At 48.1% G+C, this 21,309-nt stretch overlaps 7 protein-coding genes across 7 annotated transcripts; 5 read left to right on the top strand and 2 right to left on the bottom strand.

Moving 5' to 3' along the window:
* Nucleotides 1-797: 797 nt before the first annotated feature.
* FOBCDRAFT_287156 (tannase and feruloyl esterase-domain-containing protein) lies at nucleotides 798-5,753 on the top strand (the record flags this gene model as incomplete). Its single annotated transcript, XM_059611700.1, has 5 exons — nucleotides 798-1,652; nucleotides 1,722-1,840; nucleotides 2,356-2,861; nucleotides 3,706-3,926; nucleotides 4,103-5,753. The coding sequence occupies 5 exons, from the start codon at nucleotides 798-800 to the stop codon at nucleotides 5,732-5,734; spliced, it is 3,333 nt and encodes a 1,110-aa protein (XP_059468195.1). The 3' UTR covers nucleotides 5,735-5,753.
* Nucleotides 5,754-7,102: 1,349 nt separating this feature from the next.
* On the top strand, nucleotides 7,103-8,913 carry FOBCDRAFT_234493 (transmembrane amino acid transporter protein-domain-containing protein). The gene has a single exon (XM_031193772.3). It carries the CDS (start codon nucleotides 7,369-7,371, stop codon nucleotides 8,830-8,832), a length of 1,464 nt encoding a protein of 487 aa, XP_031030393.1. The 5' UTR covers nucleotides 7,103-7,368; the 3' UTR covers nucleotides 8,833-8,913.
* A 508-nt stretch (nucleotides 8,914-9,421) lies between these two features.
* On the top strand, nucleotides 9,422-10,447 carry FOBCDRAFT_234491 (uncharacterized protein). The gene has a single exon (XM_059609972.1). It carries the CDS (start codon nucleotides 9,811-9,813, stop codon nucleotides 10,138-10,140), a length of 330 nt encoding a protein of 109 aa, XP_059466404.1. The 5' UTR covers nucleotides 9,422-9,810; the 3' UTR covers nucleotides 10,141-10,447.
* A 1,390-nt stretch (nucleotides 10,448-11,837) lies between these two features.
* FOBCDRAFT_234489 (glycoside hydrolase) lies at nucleotides 11,838-13,526 on the top strand. The gene is made up of 3 exons (XM_031193767.3): nucleotides 11,838-12,089; nucleotides 12,142-12,246; nucleotides 12,301-13,526. The coding sequence occupies exons 1-3, from the start codon at nucleotides 12,002-12,004 to the stop codon at nucleotides 13,485-13,487; spliced, it is 1,380 nt and encodes a 459-aa protein (XP_031030388.2). The 5' UTR covers nucleotides 11,838-12,001; the 3' UTR covers nucleotides 13,488-13,526.
* A 528-nt stretch (nucleotides 13,527-14,054) lies between these two features.
* On the bottom strand, nucleotides 14,055-15,442 carry FOBCDRAFT_254610 (RTA1 like protein-domain-containing protein). Its single transcript, XM_031193766.3, has 4 exons — nucleotides 15,157-15,442; nucleotides 14,973-15,108; nucleotides 14,553-14,923; nucleotides 14,055-14,499 (listed from the first exon to the last, which is right to left on the bottom strand). Exons 1-4 carry the CDS (start codon nucleotides 15,385-15,387, stop codon nucleotides 14,290-14,292), a joined length of 948 nt encoding a protein of 315 aa, XP_031030387.2. The 5' UTR covers nucleotides 15,388-15,442; the 3' UTR covers nucleotides 14,055-14,289.
* Nucleotides 15,443-15,852: 410 nt separating this feature from the next.
* FOBCDRAFT_171977 (uncharacterized protein) lies at nucleotides 15,853-17,175 on the bottom strand (the record flags this gene model as incomplete). Its single annotated transcript, XM_059608476.1, has 3 exons — nucleotides 15,853-16,221; nucleotides 16,266-16,767; nucleotides 16,822-17,175. 3 exons carry the CDS (start codon nucleotides 17,173-17,175, stop codon nucleotides 15,929-15,931), a joined length of 1,149 nt encoding a protein of 382 aa, XP_059466403.1. The 3' UTR covers nucleotides 15,853-15,928.
* Nucleotides 17,176-19,455: 2,280 nt separating this feature from the next.
* Nucleotides 19,456-20,908, top strand: FOBCDRAFT_150573 (glycoside hydrolase; the record flags this gene model as incomplete). The annotated part of the gene is made up of 2 exons (XM_031193763.2): nucleotides 19,456-20,625; nucleotides 20,678-20,908. 2 exons carry the CDS (start codon nucleotides 19,456-19,458, stop codon nucleotides 20,906-20,908), a joined length of 1,401 nt encoding a protein of 466 aa, XP_031030384.2.
* Nucleotides 20,909-21,309: the final 401 nt, after the last annotated feature.

Raw genomic sequence — 21,309 nt, 5'->3', positions numbered from 1 at the left:
ACAGTCAAGAGAGTGTCGTTCTATTTTTACGAAGAAATATGCAGCAACACGCATCGCTTCGTATCTATTAATCGAATACACGTTGAAATCGCCTGCAATTGAGTGTTCTTCTGTACTCGTTATTGATCCACGTGCTGAGACAGCGGCTAGATGCATCCCCTGGCTCCCAGGGATTGCCATGCAGGGCATCGGGCGTTTATCTGATGGCTGGGTCTCAAAAACCCGGTTATTGCCAGATTAACGGGCGTCTATCACTTCGTTAAAGCAAGGAATTCGAGATGAAACGCTTCAATGACTTGCTTTAGTGTTTTGCTATTTGTTAAACGAATCTAGTCTAGCCGTTGGGTTTTGGTCTTGGGTGTCTTGGCTGGTGATGCATGCAATTGAGGTTACACGTCAATGTTACACAGTGTTATCTGTACGCGCGTCGAGACAGCAACGATCAGTTCTCAACCTTCATACGGGGTACTCCGTAATAAGTATTGTTCTTGGTGTATTTTGAGAAGGTTGGTTGAGACAGTCTATGCTTTGCGACCGTTGTACGGAGTAGGAGTGTTGATGACTTGCCGTTCGTTAGCTGTAGACTCTTATCGCGTCATGGTCATGGTGCGACCGCAAAATTTTCCGCGTCAGAAGCCAAGCGGCCCGTCCCATCACATCCAAGCCCAATCTCACCGCCATCGATTACCTTGACTCAGATCTCAAACACAGCCCAACGTTCGTCGCATACAGGGTAAATGCCTGCCAATGCTCAGCCTAATTGACAGCGACACCTCACGTCATTCAAGCGCAGCGAAATGACCCAAGATACGACCGTGCCAAAATTGGTCACTGTCATAATAACAACTTCGCCAACTCCATCCGCGCCATCGACGGAGCTTGTCTTGGCGGTTATCAAGTCATTTGAAGAGCATTGTCATGCTTTAACATTATGTAATATTATTGTTGTTTTCGACACTTTTGATCAAATAGTTCCGACAGCGCGATTGAAGAAAGGACAAGTCACGCCTCAGCAAGCAGCAGATTTTGACGAATACAAGAAGAATGTCAAGGAACTGATACTCACAAAATATCGCCATGTCGGTGCTAAGTTCACCCAACGGCGTGCTACGGCGGAGTACGGTAGTCCCAACCCCCAGAACACCGTTGAGTACACGATATTGCAAACCAGAGACAAGAAAGTCACCTTTATAGAGCCGTCAAGACGACTAGGATTCGGTCTTGCAGTCAGATCAGCCTTAGGGGTAACTCAAACTCCTTTCGTCTGGGTGCAGCAACATGACTGGGCTTTGGTTGCAGACTTCCCCATGGAACCCCTTGTACAAATCATGAAAGCATACGATTCGCACCCAGAAACTCCCATCAAGTATATATGCTTAGCTGCTATTCGTATGCTCTCACATGCCATATCCGAACAGCATCCGGTCCTGCGAGAGCTATCATCATCTCTTACGCAAAGATACGAAGATCCGACACACCCTGGTGTCAAGATACCCTTGACACCGATTTACTTCTGGCATGATAAACCCCATCTTGCATCAACAGCACATTACCTCGAAAGGGTGTTTCCCTCACGGTTGGCTATGCTGCGAGGAGACTTTATTGAGGACAAGATTGGACAAAGGGCTCGCGCTCAGATGAAGGAAGGCCTCGTAAGTGAACCTGTCACATGGATATAGGCGGAACTTGCTGCCATGCGGAAAGCAATTGCTGATGTCAAGCAGTTCACGAAATGGGCTACTTGGCTCTACTACCCTGATGACGGGAAACAGCTATGTCTGAAACACCTTCAAGGGAGGACTTGGGCGGGTGCTGAACGACAAGCTGATAGGGCTGCTATGTGGAGAGAAAGGAATGAGGCTGAACGGGCAGCTCAAGACGACGGCTGATCTGGGAGAGATCAACAAGATATCCTGATTGATAGACAAACCCCGTGATTTATGATGTCACAGCAACTGAGTTATGATAGAAAGCATAAACTGCCGAGCGAGTTTATGCAAGGTATCCCAACCCTAGACCACAACGGTGATGTCGGATGGCTTGTCCGATCTAGCATTCGGATGCCCTGACCCTAATTGGCTTTCCCCGCATGACGCTTGACTCGAGCAGCGGTTAAAGAAACTTCCAAACATGAACCTCTTTCATTACAGGATCAGGATATTCTTAACTAAGTAAACGGCGCGTGCCGCATTCAATTGCCGATGGATCTATGCGGGGTGAAAACCCCTCACCTCGAGCCGATCACCGTTCTCCATGATCGGTGAATCATCATAGCGACTTGGCGATCTGGAGAAAAAGAAGGATAAAAAGAGTTTATAAAAGCGTAGAAGGTCCAGTATGAACCGGCTGTGATAGACAGTCTAAGGACAATTCAATTGACACAATGAGACTCTTGACTCCCCTCATCATCGCCTCCAATGCCATCCTGGCAGTGTCCCAACTCATGGGAACGCCATCCTACGAGTATCTCTATACCGTCAACGCAACCCTCGGCGAACGTTGGCCGATTGGCGACTACGGTCAAGGTAGCCGCGTTGTGATTCCCATCACCGGCGGAACCTTCAAAGGACCCAAGCTTTCGGGAACGGTCACTAACCTTGGTGCCGACTGGGGTCTCACCGACACTAATGGCGTTTTCTTCCCCGATACCCGATACAACCTCAGAACTCATGATGGAGTTGATATTTATATCCAAACTTCTGGTCCGACGCAGCCTGATGGAAGGACGTTGTTGAGGGGCGTTTTTCAGGCGGCGCACCCGGATTATGAGTGGTTAAATTATGTCCTTGCCGTTGGTGTTTTGCAGAGACCACCTGCTGAGAGCAAGGGCAAGTATGTTGTTATTGACATGTGGGCAGTAAGTAGTCCTTTTTATTACTCAGAGATAAAGATGCTGATCTGGAATTAGATGGTGTTGCCGGACTGTGACGGAAATTGCTAGGGCGAGGCCGACGGTGATATGGCCAGGATGGACATTAACTCTCTATGGATGGACATGGCGTGATTTGATACATCCTGGTAGAATGTCACCGCCGTGATAATTCCGATATGAAAAAGTCAAAAAGGTACTACAAAGTTCAGATGATCGAACTAGCTGTGGATCTGGGGTATTCCCATCGTTAATGGGAATACGAATGTACGGAAACGGCGATAAAGTTCACAGGGGTTGTACATAAGAATTAAATTTACAACTTCACTTCTTGACTCAACTTCTGAAGAACTCGTGAGGCTGCAAGAACACATATCAGCCACTTTTCTTGGAGTAGTGATAATGAAATAGATCTACAGGGATGTAAGTGCCGTGTTCCGTATGCTCACAACTCAACCGTCATAAAACAAAAAGGATGTTGCATTGGGAACCTTTTTGACGCGCAATGATTCGGGTTGTTATCCGGTTCCTGAACAGATGAACAATGGTTCTTACTGGCGACAATTATCGATCGGCTAAGCAGGGGTTGTATGCTGGTCGGTGCTAGGAGAGACCGTGAGACTAGGCCTGGATTTCAACAGTTACAGTTGAAGACACCGGAAATCACCCTCTTGGCGATTCTTGGATCGTCAAACTTCGAACGCCGACGGTAGTAATTATCTCATAAATTCACATATGAACACGCCAGATTTAATTTAACAATGGCCTCATTCCAAGAAGTCTGCAGCGCGCCTAATAACAGAACCCATAACGACACTAGTCTCCATCTCAAGTAGATTATCCGGACCGATATCTCTGCCCATCCTCACAACGACTGACTCGCAAACTCCTCCCCAATCCATCTACCCCGTTCATGCACCCCGGATCTAGTTCCCAACCAGGCCAGCCGAGGTTTCAAGACCCCTTCTCTTCCCCTCACGAACCCAACTACCGCCCTGTCAAACCATCCTCAATCCGCGATAGCACTCCCATGGTATTGCCGAGGGTTGCTGATCTGGTAGGGATCAACAGCGTCTTGCTGCTTCAGGAATCAACCGCGTATTTCCTCAAAATTATCACAAGGTTCCCCCGCAAAATACAAAGGCCAGGGTTTTGGTAAACATTTATGCGGGAGACGGATATAAAATAATGTTGTTCGCCAGCCTTGTTCTTGTTCTGGGCTTTATTCCCCAGGTTCTCAGCGACACCTCGACTGATATTTGTTTACCGCAAGATAATATGCGTCCTACATTTTTGCTCTTTCCGGGGTTGGGGGCTTGTGCTGCTGCTGGCAAGGGTGATGACTTTGCGGCTAAATGCGCTGGTTTCAAGACCTCGCTGAAGTTGCCCAACACCAAAGTCTGGTTCACTGAGCACGTGCCTGCTGGGAAAAACATCACTTTTCCTGACAACCACCCAACATGCACGCCCAAGAGCACCATCACTGATGTTGAGATCTGCCGCGTGGCTATGTTTGTTACTACTGGTCCCAAGTCAAACCTTACCCTTGAGGCTTGGCTTCCTTCCAACTGGACCGGTCGATTCTTGAGCACTGGAAATGGTGGAATGGCTGGATGTATTCAGTACGATGATGTTGCCTACGGTGCTGGCTTTGGCTTTGCTACTGTCGGAGCTAACAATGGACATAACGGCACTTCAGCTGTCTCCATGTACAAGAACTCGGGAGTCGTTGAGGATTATGTTTACCGTTCAGTTCACACTGGAACTGTTCTCGGAAAAGAGCTTACGAAGAAGTTCTACGGCAAGAAGCATACCAAGTCTTACTATCTTGGATGCTCAACTGGTGGACGACAGGGATGGAAGGAGGCGCAGAGCTTCCCTCATGATTTCGATGGTATTGTGGCTGGTGCTCCCGCTATGCGCTTCAACGGTCTGCAGTCCCGCTCTGGAAGCTTCTGGGGTATCACTGGCCCCCCTGGAGCACCTACCCATCTCAGTCCTGAGGAATGGGCTATGGTTCAGAAGAACGTCTTGGTTCAGTGCGACGAGCCACTTGATGGTGTTGCAGATGGTATTCTCGAGGATCCCAACCTTTGCCAGTACCGCCCTGAGGCTCTTGTCTGCAGCAAGGGTCAGACCAAGAACTGCCTGACTGGACCCCAGATCGAGACAGTCCGCAAGGTCTTTGGTCCTCTGTATGGTAACAACGGCACATATATCTACCCTCGAATTCCTCCTGGAGCCGATCAGGGTTTCGGCTTTGCCATCGGCGAGCAGCCTTTCCCTTACTCTACGGAATGGTTCCAGTACGTTATCTGGAACGATACCAAGTGGGACCCCAACACCATTGGACCCAATGATTACCAGAAGGCTTCTGAGGTCAACCCCTTCAATGTTGAGACATGGGAGGGAGACCTCTCCAAGTTCCGCAAGCGGGGATCCAAGATCATTCACTGGCATGGTCTCGAGGACGGTCTCATCAGCTCCGACAACTCAATGGAATACTACAACCACGTCTCGGCAACAATGGGCCTCAGCAACACTGAACTTGATGAGTTCTACCGATACTTCCGTGTCAGCGGCTGCGGTCACTGTTCCGGCGGAATTGGAGCCAATCGCATTGGAAACAACCGCGCAAACCTGGGTGGCAAGGAGGCGAAGAACAACGTTCTCCTCGCTCTTGTCAAGTGGGTTGAGGAAGGCCAAGCACCCGAGACCATCACAGGTGTTCGCTACGTCAACGGTGCTACCACCGGAAAGGTCGAAGTTGAGCGTAGACACTGCCGCTATCCTTACCGCAATGTCTGGGACCGCAAGGGTAACTACAAGAACCCCGACAGCTGGAAGTGCGAGCTGCCCAAGTAAACGGAATGTCAGCGAGATGGTGCGGGTGGCGTCGATTATATAACATTTATTTCATAGCATACATATAGCAGAATCGTCGTAAATAAGATGAGCTTTTACATAACACTCCTCCCTCAATGGTCGGGATAATTCGGTACCGAGCACCTCCGCCAAGGATAAAGTGATGTCAAGAAAAGCGACTAGTTACAAATTACCCCAAGGAAACCACTTCCTTGGAAGACTCCAAAACACGGGGGAGGATATGTGCTGTCAACATCAGTCATTTCCCCAGACGCGTCGTTGGCCAGTTGCATGTCGGCTAGTCATTCAACACGAAAGGTTAATACCGCCAAGACACAGAATTCCCCACGATCTTGGATAATCAAGAGGAAAAGTCGGAGCATCTGAGTCAAAAACAGTGAGAAATTGGGTTTCTCCCCCTCATTTCCCCAACCTTTGCCCCCACAAGATCCTGAATCTTACTCCAACCAATGCGCCCTGTTGTTCTGTTCTGGAGGGCGCGAAGCTGGGCGAGTCAGGGTTTGGATGCAGGAAAGTGAGGCGCGTTACTTTCTAGAACACGTAGGATGCTGATCAGTCTCCCCTCCCACCAAAAAGTACATACAGTACCCGTCATGGATCCTCCTCTTATCAAGATAAACGGGAATAAACTCACCGGCACTTCTCAAGTCCGCCCGACCAGACTCTTACGATACGTGACCACGGACAGACCGTCCGCCTCAATGGCGATAGACTCAACACAATTACAGTACCACCGAGACTTTTTTTATCTCTCTCCAATAGCAATACATCTATTGCGCCGGTGTCGGATACTACGGCATGTTGTAAAAGACTGGGCGACTCCACAAAATGGTCAATGCATGTGTCAAAACAAGCTATTTTTCGCGTAACGGAAATGCTGAACCTTTTTTTACGTTGAATACCGCCGGCAGATTTTCCAACAAGGTTTTTTTTCCGTCTCTCTTTTGCTCCGAGACCGTATGAGGCGGAAATAAGCTTGTTACTTGGCGTCCGATTTAGCCGTGTGCTAGACCGAATCTTTCACCTTGAGCCAGGACTCGAGAGCCTCATTTCAACGACGACTACTCTCCAGCAGAACATATTTACTGAGCACTTTAGACAATTGATGCAAGACACCGTTAAATCAACCATGCAATTCTTATCTCCGTTCCACCTCATACTGGAGATCTCTTGTTCATCTCGTTTGACCAACCAATTCTCATTGAGCAAAGATCGCTGACACATAACGTAACACCAACTCCATTTTATTTTTTCTTAATCCACGGCCCCGTTTCTTTTCGCTCGGCCCTGGGACATTCCAATGACCTGATGGTTTTTGAAGATTTGCTAACTTTTACGTGAGAGACTCACGTTCCCCCATGGGGCTCCGCGAGTCTTTTTTCTTCCGTGCAAGAGATAACGAGACGAGGGTTTTTCAGAAGGTCTCCACGGAAGATAAACATCTGGAGACTTTTGGGCTTGGCGGATGTATATAAGATTTGGTATCGCCCGATGTTGAGTTGAGATTGGTCTTCATCTCGTCAAACTGTCGCTGATCATAACCCGCCACTATACACCTTCTTACCTCGCATTGAGGTTTTATTACTGAGTACGGCTATTTTGTTTTATTGAATATGGGCGCTGAAGATAAGACGACAAAGACTCAGCCTGAGATGGCTCAGCCCGAGCATCACCGTACTGCATCCATTCGCGGCATCGACGGCGATGAGATCAACACTATCAACGATGGCGGCGACATCATGGACACCAAGGAGCAATCCGACGAGCCCGTGCAAAACATCTTCAACCAAGGCGGCAAGAACTACAGAACACTCGGCAAATGGGACACAGTCTTCGTCCTCGTCACCAACCAAGTCGGTCTTGGTGTATTGTCCCTCCCCGGTTGTCTCAAGGTCCTCGGCGTCGTCCCCGGCATCATCGCCATCATTGGTCTCGGTTCCCTCTCTGCCTACACTGCCTATGAACTCCTCCAATTTTACAGAAAGTATCCCCACGTCGTTAACGTCGTTGATATGTGCGGTATCATTGGTGGTAGACCGCTTGAGGTCATTGCGGGTATTGGTTTGATGATCAAGGTTATGATGACCTGTGCATCTGCCAGTGTGACATTATCGGTTGCTTTCAACACCCTGAGCAACCATGCCTTCTGTACCGTCAGCTTCGTTATCATCGCCGTCGTCGCTTGCTGGGTCCTTTGTCTGCCTCGAACCGTCAAGTTCGTCTCACAGTCTGGTATCCCCTCCACAATCAGTATTCTAGCCGCCGCTCTTGTCGTCATGATCAGCTTGGGTGTCGACACTCCCTCCCAGGCCCCTCCCGGATGGGATCGCGAAATCCAGGTCATCGGTAACCCAACTTTCCGACAAGGCCTCAATGCCTGTCTCAAGATCTGCTACGCCTATGCCGGAAACATCAGCTTCGTCTCGTACATGGCCGAGATGAAGAATCCTAGCCGTGATTTCCCCATGGCTCTGGCTTGCCTCGAAGTCTTCTCCATTACCCTTTACACCATCGTCGCCGTCGCCATTTACTGCCTTGCCGGCGACTATACTACCTCTCCCGCTCTTGGATCCGCGCCCCGAATCCCCGCCAAGGTTGCCTACGGTGTCGTACTTCCTTGCGTGTTCGCGACAGCCATGGCTTTCGGTCATACCGGCATCAAGTACATGTATGTTGTCGCCATGCGATCCATCAAGGCTACCCACCAAGTTACCGACCGAAGTGTCAAGTCTTGGAGCATCTGGGTTGCCTGTGTGACCCTTTACTGGATCATTGTCTTTGTCATTTCCAACGCCATCCCCATTTTCGACTCCATCCTCTCCATCTCCTCCGCCACCACGATCGCTTGGTTCACCTTCGGTCTCAGCGCCATCTTCTGGTTCCATATCAATAAGGGCCAGTATACCAAGAACTGGAAGAAGATTGCCCTTTGCATCATTAACGGCATGCTTATCGTCCAGTCATTGTTCATGAACGGTGGAGGCTTGTGGTCTTCCATCACCGAATTGTTGAACATCTTTGAGAACGATAAGAGCTCCATTCGTGGCGTCTTCTCATGCGGTGACAACTCCATTTAGACACGAAAGTCAAGAACTTTATAGATATAGATATTATGCAGCAAGTATATAGCGATTGAATGATATATGATGATATTATTAGTACTGCTTCTTCCGTTACAAAGTTGTTAAGACTGGATTAAAGATCTGCATCCACTGAGTCCACTGAGAAAATAATCCGATGAGTATGTGGCTACTCAAACCATTCATGAAGCCTTGCCAGCATTTCAACCCGACAATTCTAAGCTCGTACCAAGTTGCACCTTCATTTCTGGGGTCCATGCTGATTTAGCAGCGTGAAGAGAGACAGCGACAGGCATTGCGAGGCTTGCCACAATGATTGACTACCACGGTATGGACCAGCTAGACAACGTGATAAAACTTGACCAGCAAAGTGGAGCTGGGAAGATCTTGCGATGCTTCGGGCCGACCAATGAAGGACGAGAGTGGCGAGGCGGCATCTCCAGATCTGAAGTGGCCAGACCAAGCTCCGGCGCCGCAAATCTGAGTCACTGTCATAGGGCTGAAGCCAGCCATTACGTTGAAGATTGCTAAGAGTTCTCAGGCCCTTGAAAGCTCATTCTTGATTTCTTTACTTTAGTGGTGCTCTGGCTGATTGGTCGCTTTCACACGTGGAAACGAAAGTTTGAATGACATCGCAAATATGGGGCGTGACGCCTAATTTCAATGAGACTTGATTATTTCGGTCAATCTCAATGGATTCAATTATATTGAACATGGCAACAACCCTTCCTTGGGTAAGTTCGTTTTGACATGAGGGCATACTACTCCGTGAAAGTGGGGTCAAATACGCGATACGAGCGATACGGGATACGAAGGCTGACTTGATCAGCCTGTCTATTTAATAACAGTGGCTGGTCTCCGGTATTATATTGTCAGTTCGTCAATATTAGCAGTCGAAAATCTTTCGCTATTTCAATTGCCCTTCTAGTTCCTCGATTTCACCAGAGCCAGACGGCCCAACCGTTGGCCTACATCATGATCACCATCGCTTCCATTCGACCCCGTGTGTCGACCTTCCGCTCACTTCAAAGACTTTCAACCATCCAAACCATCAACATTTCGTCAAAATCACCGCTTGATCAAAGGTGGATAACAGAGGAGCGCAGAAAAAGCAAGGCTCCGCAAAATGAGAGTTCAGAACCCAATCCCTCCTATCCAGCTTTTAGTCTCAACTCTCTGGGTCTTAGCAAAAGAACCAAGGTAGTCGTAATGGTAGTTCTGAGCATCTTTGGTACTATTGAGACTTGGGTCTGGTGTAAAGCCATCTGGCAATGGAGAAAGGGTCGTCAAGAAGCAGAACAGTGACCCTCTTCCGGCCATGCATCACAGATATCAAACTTTGATTGCTTCTTCCTTGCCCTAGCCATAGGCATGTATTCATGCCTAGATAGGGTTGTGTGCTATCACTAGCACTAGCTTCCGAGAATAAACAGTCTGTCATCCTCGGGAATGCATGCAGACGCATAACCATTGTTACAAATAGTACGAAATTGTTGACGCTCATTCCCTTGGTTTTACATATACTTCCAGAGCCGAATCTAAGACTGTCATGTCGATTTTGTGGACATGAAGCTGACTGTCATTGCGTAGACATCGGGTCTTTTATCATTTTCTTTTTTGACAATTTGGCATGATTCTCCTTAACACAAGAAAGCAGCTTTGGGGCGAGGGATACGAGATGAAAGCACCTTTGATACATGACAATATTCCACAAGTAGTTTGGAAGCTACAGTATCAACGTCGTACTCTAGCTACGCAGCTCCTTCTCAACTTTTGAAATTGGCTGAAGGGAGAGATCTCTAGGGCGCCGAACTGGCGCATCTCGGTTGACTCAATTAAATGATCCTTTGCTCGGAGCAGGGTTCTGGGGAAGTGGTGATGTAGCCGAGTTAGGGTTGCAGCGGTGCGATAGCGAGGGACTGCCCGTGCGAGTTGGTAGAGATGTTGAAGCAACGCGCGCGAAACTCAGACGGAATGACATGTCGATAGTAGAAGTCTGTGTATGCTATAGACCTGCTGGTATTGCCTTGGCTGGCAACGTACATCCTGTGCTCTTGCTTTCCCTTGATATGCATATTATGTCACTGGCCAAATCTGCCGTAATTGGCCTTACCCTTGTATAGCGTCGGCTCATCCAAAAACCCTCACTGGTGAGTTTTGGACCAGCGCAGGCCTGTTGGCCTTCCGTTCCTCGTATCCCATGCTGTTCATCCTCCCATGGCAAAATTGGGAGATAAGGAGCAGATAAACTGACACATGACTAGCTGCTCAAATCTTAAAGTTTCCTTTGCCGCTAGGGTAGTTATAAAATCAGAGATTTGTCCTCTGTAGGGTACATCAATGTCTCTTATTTTCACAATTGGCCATTTCGAAACATCTGACTGGTATTTTCCGGGTGCGGGCCACGCGTAATTTAGACGCCCGTATTTCTCAGTGATTCTATACGACAACAATGGGCTAAGCCTCCTCCTTGACGGTAAAACAGCACCGTAACTAAGATTAACCGCCCAAAATGAGACATTAATTAAACGAACTTTAATCTTAAGAAGTTGTCTGGTATTCAGGTATTGCATTGACCACTGGACTTGATCTACTGCATGGCTCTCCCTGGTGAGATTGATAAGTCCAATGGCATTGTTAAACAGCGTCGCAAGAGACGTGAGCTTGTGAATGACTCGCCCGATGATGGTCTCTTAGGGAGAAGGGAGAACCTTATAAACTGGAAATGAGGGTCGAGTCTAGACTTGCTTAACCCATGCTACCTATTTCCCCGGCATCTAAGCGAATCCATAGCGCAAGGATTGCGTAATCCGTGCTCTCGCTTCCTCGTGTTTATTGCTTCGCCTCCTTTGACCTGAATTTCCTGAAGCAATTTTTCGGCCCCGTTCCTGGACTAACCAATACTGCGCCTCGTTGCTAGCCGGTTAACCCCTTTTGACAGATAATTCGTCATTTAATTCAGGAGAGTGTCTCAGTCAATACGAAGAGCTCTTGCTCGCTCAAATTATCGCGTATACGTTTTTATAAAACTCATGAGCATTTTGGACTTGATACCAGACCTCGCTGTTCGATCTTGCTCCGTGGATGAAGAGATAAGGAGTCGAGTTGAGTCTTTCCTCCGGGCTAGCGCTAAAGTCTATTCCCCGCTTGACGTTCATTGGGCGAGATGAAAGCCTCCTTAATCAAAACGGTCGCTGTAACTTCGGCCTTAGCAGCTGTTGTTCACGGCATTGATGTATCATGGGACGACGACAGTAAGTCAACAGGTCTCTTCATTTTCGCTGCCCAGTAACTTACCATATCCAGAGTCTGTCAAAGAAGCTGCTAGTGTTGTTGCGTATGGCTTAGTAAAATACTATACTGGCAACAATACCGGTGATACACCAGGCAACCTGCCAGATCCCTATTATTGTAAGTCATGATGAGGAGGAATACATGCGGACTTCAGCATCTGATTCGAAACAGGGTGGACAGCAGGGGGTATGTTCGGTACATTGATCGACTACTGGTGGCTTACTGGCGATGAGAGCTACAACAAGATTACTACACAGGCTATGCTGCATCAGGTCGGGACAAATGACGACTACATGCCCGATAACCAGACCATGACAGAAGGCAATGATGACCAAGGATTTTGGGCAGTGGCTGCTATGTCGGCAGCTGAGCATAAATATCCTGACCCGCCAGCAGACCAGCCTCAATGGCTAGCACTAGTTCAGGCTGTTTTCAACGAATATGTTAGTCGCTGGGATACAGAGCACTGCGGCGGTGGAATGCGATGGCAAATATTCACCTGGAACGCGGGATATGATTATAAGAATTCTATCTCGAACGGTTGCTTCTTCAACATAGCTGCACGTCTTGCCCGCTATACTGGCAATACCACTTACGCGGACTGGGCTGAGAAGGTCTGGGACTGGGAAACCAAGATCGGACTCATCAACAGCGCATACCAGGTCCGAGATGGTGTCCATTTCGAAGGGAAATGCCCCAGCTCCATGGATACCAACCAATGGACCTACAATAGCGGTGTTTACCTTTATGGTGCTGCTGCCATGTACAACATGACCGGGAAAGCTTCGTGGAAAACCCGAGTAGACGGTCTACTGGGGGACATAAAGAATAGGTTCGTGAAAAATGGTGTTATCTATGAGCAGTTCTGCGAGGAGCATAAGCTATGCAACCTCGACCAACAGACCTTCAAAGGCTATCTCAGCCGTTGGATGGCAGCTACCGCACTGGTAGCTCCCCATACCTCCGAATACATCACACAGACGTTGCTATCGACTGCAAAGAAGGCCGCCACTTCGTGTTCAGGATCACCCGCCTCGGGCTTCGCAGGCAAGGCTGGCACGGCTTGCGGCTTCACATGGTTAACCAACGGGTTCGATGGGATCGTTGGGGTCGGACCGCAGATGAGCTCTCTGCAAGCTATCATGTACACCCTCGGTCAGAAGGCGAGACCGCCAGTGACAACGAAGACCGGAGGAACGTCAAAAGGAAACCCGGGTGGTGGCCAGACGAGCATGGATGTCGACGTGTCGAAACCGAAATATGCAAAGATAACAATGATGGACAGGATAGGGGCGGGCGCGATAACATGTATGATTTTAGCCAGCATTATTGGGGGTTCTGTCTTTGCTACTATCTAAGCATTTCTTGTCAAATCAAATTTCCTCTGCTTCTATTCATCATAAGACTGAATAGCCTCTAGCTTCGTGTCACGGCTCGTGTAGAACTGAGAAGGTAGTCATTTCGCCGAACCATGGTAAGGCATTTCCCCCCACCCTTCTTCGCCCTCGTATTATCTTTCTTGTGAAGCAGCGCGCGGCTAGGATATGTTGCAGAGTCTATAAGTGTAAACTCACTAGGCATGATCTTCAGTTATGCTTCCTGGGGCCCGTATAGATATACCTTCCAGCACTAATATATTTAGACAATCTCTGTTTAGCTGCCAACTGGTAGAAATGCGGCAGAATTTGGCACGCACTGTCTGAACCAATTGACGTGATTTAAAAAAGGTGTAGTACCCATACATTGAATTGAGAAGATGCATGTTCCTTAATTCTTACTAAATGTGCAGCAGGGCAATCACTGTTTATATATGTACAGGCACGTTCTCTTATCGAATGTTCCTCCTTCTTGCTCACATCGCTACCAACTTGGTCTCCTAACACTATAAGGGGCAGCACGCTTAGCGATTGCTAATATTAATAAGCCCTCCTTCCAATAACTATGTTTCTTTATCTATCAGACGCTAAACCTTTATTTCTTTGGTCCTGCCGTAACTATCACAACATAGAGAAATAGACATCCACCAGGGAACTCTGCTACGGCCTTATCTGTAAAGCACCCAGGAAAGGCCGGCATACAAGTTCATGTCGTCTCGATTCAATCGTTCGGTGATCATCCACTCCTGTGTGTCGACGACAGTTCGAGTGTCTCAAATGCCACTCATCGGCCATGCCACCACTTGACCTTGGCGGATGGAAAGTTGGCACCAGGACCTTTCAATACCTGACCAGGATGCACCACGTTCAGCAAGACCAAAGCGATGAGCATCGGCAATGCATCAAGGTAGAGCTGGAACTCCTCGTGTCGAAGTACCACATTGTTGCTATTTGCACCACCACCGAATTCGACGAGACGAAAGATAACTCGCACCTGGTCAAACCAAATCAGCTATGGGGCGCAAACCTGTAATATGGGATACTTACCACGATGAGGACAAGGACTATGTAGACAACCCAACAGAGAGGCTTCAACCACCGGGTCCGAGTCTCTTGCTTGCCTATACGAGCATTAAGAGAAAGCTCGCGATAGAAAAGGCCGTGAATAACAAGAAAGACCACGACGCAGCCAAGCTGGATGCCAATGCCAACCATATAAATATGCTGCCCCAGTTTAGATGTATCTGCGTTGTCCGAGGCGAGCATGCCCCCACCAGCAGCCTGGATGATGAAGCACATGACATCGAAGATGACGAAAATTTTGGCGAGCCATTGTGCGGAGATGCCGGCCACGCGGCGCTGCGGAATGACGAGATGGACAAGACGGGCGACTATCATGTATATGAATGCATTAATCCCTGAGTACCGTATTAGCTGAGCATCGTACTTCCTAGATAGAGAACGTACAAATCGGTGCAAGTAGAAATAGAAGAGTCGAGACGGTGACGTAGGCCGCTTGCTGCTGGTCCCTGGCACCTAGGGCGCGAGCGATGAAACAGATACACTCCCAAGATGCTCCCATCACGATGACCCAACAGAATTTCTAGTTATGTCAGTCTGTTATTCCTCCAAGGCATAAGATGGAAAGTACCTGTTTGAGAATGATTGCTTGGGCCAGGTGAGCCACGGTGGACAAGCCAAAGGCAACCGCAAAGGCTGTGTTGTCTTCCCAATTGGGGTAGAATCCATAATTGGCGTTGCAAGAGTCCGGAGGGACATAGCCGTACTTGTCGGGCGCTGCAGTTATGCACGAGGGTGTCGCTGATGCGACAATTGAAGACGCAGGGGCGAGTGTAGTGAGAGTCGGTATGATGGTAGCCATTGTAGGTATAAAATAGGCGTTCGTAAGAGGTATTCGATGTTGAGATTTGGCTGATTGCTATAGAGAGTAGAGAAAATAAGGTTGGCCCTGCAGCTTCTTCTCGTGTCTTTATAACAACTCGCTCAACGCTGTTATTTGGGAGCCTCGCCAGGAGTCGTAAGCCATGTTGCAAATCGGCCCCTGACCCAGAATGATGGCACAACAATGCGTCGTTTTGAAGAAGGAAAGCGAGAATTAGTTACGCGTTCAGATTAACATGACACGAGAGGTGAATTCCAATAGGTTATGGACTGTAGTTAAGTGTCTAGGCTTTTGACTGTTGCGCACCGACCATCTGAATTAAGGGCCTGTGATTGGCTCGTTCGTCGCTTTCGTCGTTTTCTCAAAATAAGATCAAGAATGAGGGGCATCGAATTAGACCGAGCGCTACTAATTCCATTCTAGGCTGCACTCGTTGCAGCTTCCAGGAGGCTGCGTTTGATTTTTTCCCAATTCACCTCGTCCTTCAGTTCTATAGCCCTTTGAAACATCTCAACCGAGTCTAAACAGCAAGATCTCTTGCCTGACCCAAAGGCCACATCATGTATCTCTGTAACCCGTCAGGCAAACGTCTCCCGATATTCAAGATCCAGGACTGGGTGATGTTCTTAAAAAAAGAGAAACGCCTGCTCCTAGTGCCAAGAAAGCATTCTTCTAGCATATGGTTTAACACCAAGAAGTGCGCAAGAAGGATCTGGGCTCCGTAGTTGGAAGGGTCTGTGAAGCTGGCGTAGTCTTCATCGGTCATCTTATTCGTCAGAGCGTAGCAGAATACCATTTCCAAGAGCGCTGTTACTGTTAGTTAAGGTTTTAATGGTAAAGAGAGAACGAAAACAAACCATCTCGTGGTGATGTTTTGCTCAGTAAAGCTAATCTCTCTAGTCTTGAGAGATACTGCAGCTCAGCGTGTCCTCGAAGTAATGGTTGAAGTATTCTAAGGGATGCGAGGAAGTCTTCAATTACTATATCATCAGTAACTCCGTGCTGCTCCTCCATATACTTCTCCATACTTCCAACCCACGACTCGCGCGTGAATTGACGGAACATGGATGTCCGATGGTCAGTTACCAGAGTAGTAGAGATGAGCATCCATCCACGCATCATGGCTATAAACTCCATCAAGCCGTCTGGCATGTAGGTAGACTGGAAGGTGAGGCCGATGATTGCAGCATAACGGGCGTCTGAATCGGCTGCGGTATGACAAGGTTGCGATAGGGCATCATTTAAGCCTCTGATAGCTGAGATTCTGAGATTTAGAGCTTGTACAGAGTAGTCGGCTTTATTGGACACAGTCAGGTGCTGAGCAGCAAGAGCTAGTATGCTTGAGGCCAGGAACTCATACTGTGGATTCGAGTCAGACACGTCATCTAGAGCCAGATTGACGACGAGACTTACCTTGTGTGAGAGCGCAGCCACATCTTGCCACACAGCCGAGGCACCATACGGATGCGGTGGATATGCTTCGGCGAGGAAATGATGGAAAAACCGAAGATGATCGAGGCATACTTTTACTGTAGTCGCAGAAGGAACTGTCTGAGGATCAGGCAAGACAGCTGCGGGATAAACGCATGGTAAGCGCATGCGGCGACAGCCTTGACACTCGGGCCGGTGCTCAGAACACTTGACACGACGCCGCTTGCAATTGAAGCAGCCGCGCCGAGTCTTCGGAAAGCCTCTACCTGGGACGGGTTTGCGCCGTGGAGCTGTTGGTGGCGAGGAGGGCCTATCGTTAATGAGAGGCGAAGTCATGTTACCTAGATGCAGTGTGCCTCGCGATAGAGAATATGCTGTTTTGGCCAGGGGCGGACAGCTGCGGAGTAGATACTCAGATTATGGAAGCCTTGAGGAACCAAAGGCCCTTTAAAAGCGCTGCTAGCCCGCCACTTTTCCTCTTTCAAAGTCTCTGTCCCTCCTAAAATCCCTGCTCCACATTGGCTTGAACAGGGATCTAGTACTTAATTAATATTCTTTATAAAACCTACAAGCGTTAATAAAGAGCCTTTATTAATATTACTAAATTAAACAAAATATTATATTTCTTAGTATATTTCTATTTCACTCTTTTAAATCTATTTCTTTAAAATGTTCTTTTTTATTAAGAGTGACCTTTAATTCGGATGCTATAGTCCTTATAAAATTCAAGAGGCAAGAATATGTATAGCTTGAGGGTCCAGAAATAAACAGAAATGACAGCGGCCGTTAGCTCTGATTAGCGAGAGGGGTTATCAAAGCAGACGGGCGTCGCTGAACAGCTGAACCCAAGTTATGCGAGTAGGCGAGAGGGCTTGAGAGCGGCTATCTGTAGAAGGGTGTATCATTGCTTGAATGCATCTTATGATGCCAATGAACTAGCACAACAGCATTTCGTTCTTGTAACGAGAAGAATCGGCAGAACGGCCAGGTGGTGAAATACTCATGGCATGGATGGGCACCAAAGAACAGCTTCAGAGCCGAAAAGAGCTCATAAGTCAGGAACGCCCTTAAGAAAAAGCATCTCTCCCACGGCTCTAGAGATAAAAAAGGTATCCGACTGCGATGTAGCTGGTGTAGCTTCCAGGGTTGAAACTCGTATTAGAACGAGCCCAGGAATCGTTGACGGGCCATTCAGCTCTTCCCGGTACTCCGTTTTTCCATCTTATCTTATACTCGTGTGAAGACCAGGAGCGGCCATATTTGAGGGAAGGATGATTGAAAGGGTATGACAGCCTGAAGGTCTTAAAGTGTTCTACCCCTCTCCTGTAGTCTTCGATGTGAATGATCATTCGAGAAATGAGCTGATAGAGCCTCAGCTGGGTCGGTTTCTCGGAATTGTTGAGGGGGCTGGAGAAGTCTTGCTTTTTGTAATAACGAAGAAAATCATATTCCTGTTCGTCCCAATGAGTAGAATTAATTGAGCAAAATTGACCGCGTGGATTGTATGACAACTGACGTTTACGTTTTTGTCTTTGGTAACGTCTTGGGTCGAGGTCAGCGAGTTAGAGGAGAGCCATCGCGTCCTAGAGAAGACCTCTAGTTTTGTCAAGACACTGGTAAGTTTCCTGAGCATCCCCCACATGACGATGTGGCGATCAACAGTATACTGTTGGAGCATGGTGGGGGATGCTCTGATAAGTGACCTAATGCAGGCTGGTGACCCAAGATCGATGAGGATTTGTGTTCGGATAGGTGCTGGTAGCCTCGAAAGGAAATCCACCCTGAGTTGTGGGTGCAGGAAGAGAGATGCGATGGTTATCGAAGAAGGATTTAAGTGTGTTAAAAAAAAAGTAGGATAATGTAAATAGTGAGTTACTAGTATAGCAAGAAATTTTGTAGGCGAGCCCTAATTGTTTGGAATGAAGTTCGACTCGCGCAATCTTCCCTCTCACGGTAGGGTTCACTGTGAACTTAATACTTTGCAGGTGATGAAGCTCCTCGGCGCAGCCCTCAGTAACTCTAATATGTAATGGCGCTTCATGATTCATCTGTATTCGCAGTGGAACGATCAGGTGGGGTTTTGTTAAATCGCAGAAAGGGTCAACACCAAGGCATCGGAATTATTCCGTCGTAAGTTTCTAAGCTAAGGTTATGTAAATCATATAAATATCGTAGCGGCACCGGTCAAGGCAACCCATCAAAGCTGCTATACTCGTGACGCTGAAAAAGAAATTAAAGGCCGCCAACGCTGTATCGATTGGACCATGGAAACGGCTCCGATCAATTGTTGGTCAGACTTCCTATCTAATCTAGGTTTTCCTCATATCAGAATTTATGCTGTAGCGATTGGTCAAGCATTTCGGTATAATGTCTAAGTTGTGAGCCAGATGTGTTACATGCAGTTGTGACTTGTGGCTGAGAGCTTATATCACCACAGAGAAATCAGACTTCCTATCGACTCCTCATTTCAAACGTTTCCCCTCACGGTAAGACCAATTCATAGATCTTATAAGAACACCTGTCTTGACGGGATAACGGACCCCTCGTTCTTCAATTCCATTCCTTTCACTGACTACTCACGTCTTCTTGTCTTGCTCCTAAACGCTGCCCTTCACCATGAACCGCGCTATCCTCCTTGGCGCGTCGTTGTTCGCTTCAGTGTATGCGCAATGGCCATGTGGCAATATAGAGGAGAAACATCCACCTCTCACCTGGTATCACTGTGATCAAAAGCCTTGCCAGAAATTCTACGGTGCCGTCGTTCTGGACTCCACGCTACGTGAAACAAATTGCTGCGCCGGTAGCTTCAACATCAAGGATTTACACAGAACAGACTGCAAAAAGAAGGACAAAGACACCTGCCCCGTGGATTGCTGTATCGAGGGCGCTGACTACCAAGCTCATGGCATATCGACCGACGACACTAGCCTGACACTGGACCTCGGCGCCAGCGCCCCTCATACTCCGAAAGATCTGATTCGGGTGTTTGCTTTGAAGGAGGACGAGCGTTACCTGGCACCTCGTTTGATCGACCAACGCGATTCAGAGTATACTTTCGATCTGGAGATTCGAAACGTCCCCCCAGGTTATAAGGCCAGAGTGTCACTTAATTGGATGTGGCCAGATGGCGGTAAATCGGAGGCAAAGGGCGACAAAGCCGGTGCCAGGTACGGAACCGGGTATTGCGATGCTACATGCGACCTAGGTCAAAGGTTCGTCGAGGGAAGAGCCAATTACGGTGGATGGGTTCCTTCAAAGCACGACCCAAAGTTGGGCAAAGGGCGTCTCGGTGCATGCTGCGCCTCTTTTGTGCTATGGGAGGGAAATATAGAGTCTACGGATTTCAGCTTTAGTCCATGCCTTCCGCCGTGGTATCATACATGCAAGGATGAAAAGTGCTCAACAAGGTGTTTCGCGTTCGGTTGCAGCTGGAACCCTAATGGGAACCGCCAGAAACCGTTCTTCGGTCCTGGGCCAACCAACACTATCGACTCGACAAAGAAGTTCAGCGTTGTGAACCAGTGGTTCGCACAGCAGACACCAAGAGTAATTGCTATCCTGAAAACTAGGGCCACGTACTATATCCAAGATGGGAAGCTTTACCGCAGCGCACCATCTGACTACAGACCCAACGGTGCTCTGTTTAATACCATGAATAAAGGTTTCTGTAAAAAGATGGCTTCGGATTTCAAGTGGGGTAAGCGGTGGAGAAGAGCTGGTACATGGTGGCAGCGAGGTCGCGGCAACCAATACATGATGGTGCCTGTCTTCAGTTTATTCCGAGATGTCAGTGTTTTCTTCCAAGCTATACTGTGGACAAGACTAACCCTCTGAGTAGCGAGAGTATGACAAGATCTATCGTTTGGAGAATGACGGGAAAGAGTTTGACGACCTACCTCGCAACGCATCTGTGACTTTCTCCAACTTCAGGATCGGCACGATTAACCAGACTTTTGTTGATATGCTTGACCCAGAACTGCGGCCAAAGGACTTGCCTCATCGGCGTGGTATCACATTTCACGAAAAGGATCAACCGAAGCCTACAGGTTGGGGAGAAGACCAGCTTTGAAGCACGCAACAGTGTTGGTGTTGTGCCTCAAGTTACACCCTTACCTCTATCGCAATTGCGATTTAATGGAAGAACACCAAAGGCCAAAGTTCATTCTGTTACATGATGACAGGCTTTTGTTTCTGATAGTCAATATGAACAATCTCTCTACTCGGTACTTGGATCCAAGTGACCTATCGCTCTGATGTTCCAAGGCAGATCATTTGACCGAATGCCGAATATTGTTACCGTGCTATTTATCGTTGTCCACCGATGTCGCCCAAAGAAGCAGGAATAAGCACTCCGCCAAGTTCACTAACAAGGAAGAGTTCTGACCTCTAAAGCGCCAACGAATGACAAACAGATCCGAAATACTGGTATTCCGGAGTGCGGGGAATGCTAGTCCAGAAAACGGCCCTTCA

The sequence above is a fragment of the Fusarium oxysporum genome, chromosome XII (genome assembly GCF_013085055.1).
Source record: "Fusarium oxysporum Fo47 chromosome XII, complete sequence".
NCBI classification, from domain to species: Eukaryota; Fungi; Ascomycota; class Sordariomycetes; order Hypocreales; family Nectriaceae; genus Fusarium; species Fusarium oxysporum.
This window is presented reverse-complemented; position numbering and strand designations above follow the sequence as displayed.

Excerpts from the sequence above, each read along its gene's own strand:
- FOBCDRAFT_234493 (XM_031193772.3), top strand. The coding sequence starts at position 7,369 with ATGGGCGCTGAAGATAAGACGACAAAGACTCAGCCTGAGATGGCTCAG.
- FOBCDRAFT_234491 (XM_059609972.1), top strand. The coding sequence starts at position 9,811 with ATGATCACCATCGCTTCCATTCGACCCCGTGTGTCGACCTTCCGCTCA.
- FOBCDRAFT_234489 (XM_031193767.3), top strand. The coding sequence starts at position 12,002 with ATGAAAGCCTCCTTAATCAAAACGGTCGCTGTAACTTCGGCCTTAGCA. Across the intron at positions 12,090-12,141 it reads TGTATCATGGGACGACGACA|AGTCTGTCAAAGAAGCTGCT; the intron begins GTAAGTCAACAG and ends TACCATATCCAG. Across the intron at positions 12,247-12,300 it reads CCTGCCAGATCCCTATTATT|GGTGGACAGCAGGGGGTATG; the intron begins GTAAGTCATGAT and ends GATTCGAAACAG.
- FOBCDRAFT_254610 (XM_031193766.3), bottom strand. The coding sequence starts at position 15,387 with ATGGCTACCATCATACCGACTCTCACTACACTCGCCCCTGCGTCTTCA. Across the intron at positions 15,109-15,156 it reads AAGCAATCATTCTCAAACAG|AAATTCTGTTGGGTCATCGT; the intron begins GTACTTTCCATC and ends TGACATAACTAG. Across the intron at positions 14,500-14,552 it reads TAGTCCTTGTCCTCATCGTG|GTGCGAGTTATCTTTCGTCT; the intron begins GTAAGTATCCCA and ends TGGTTTGACCAG.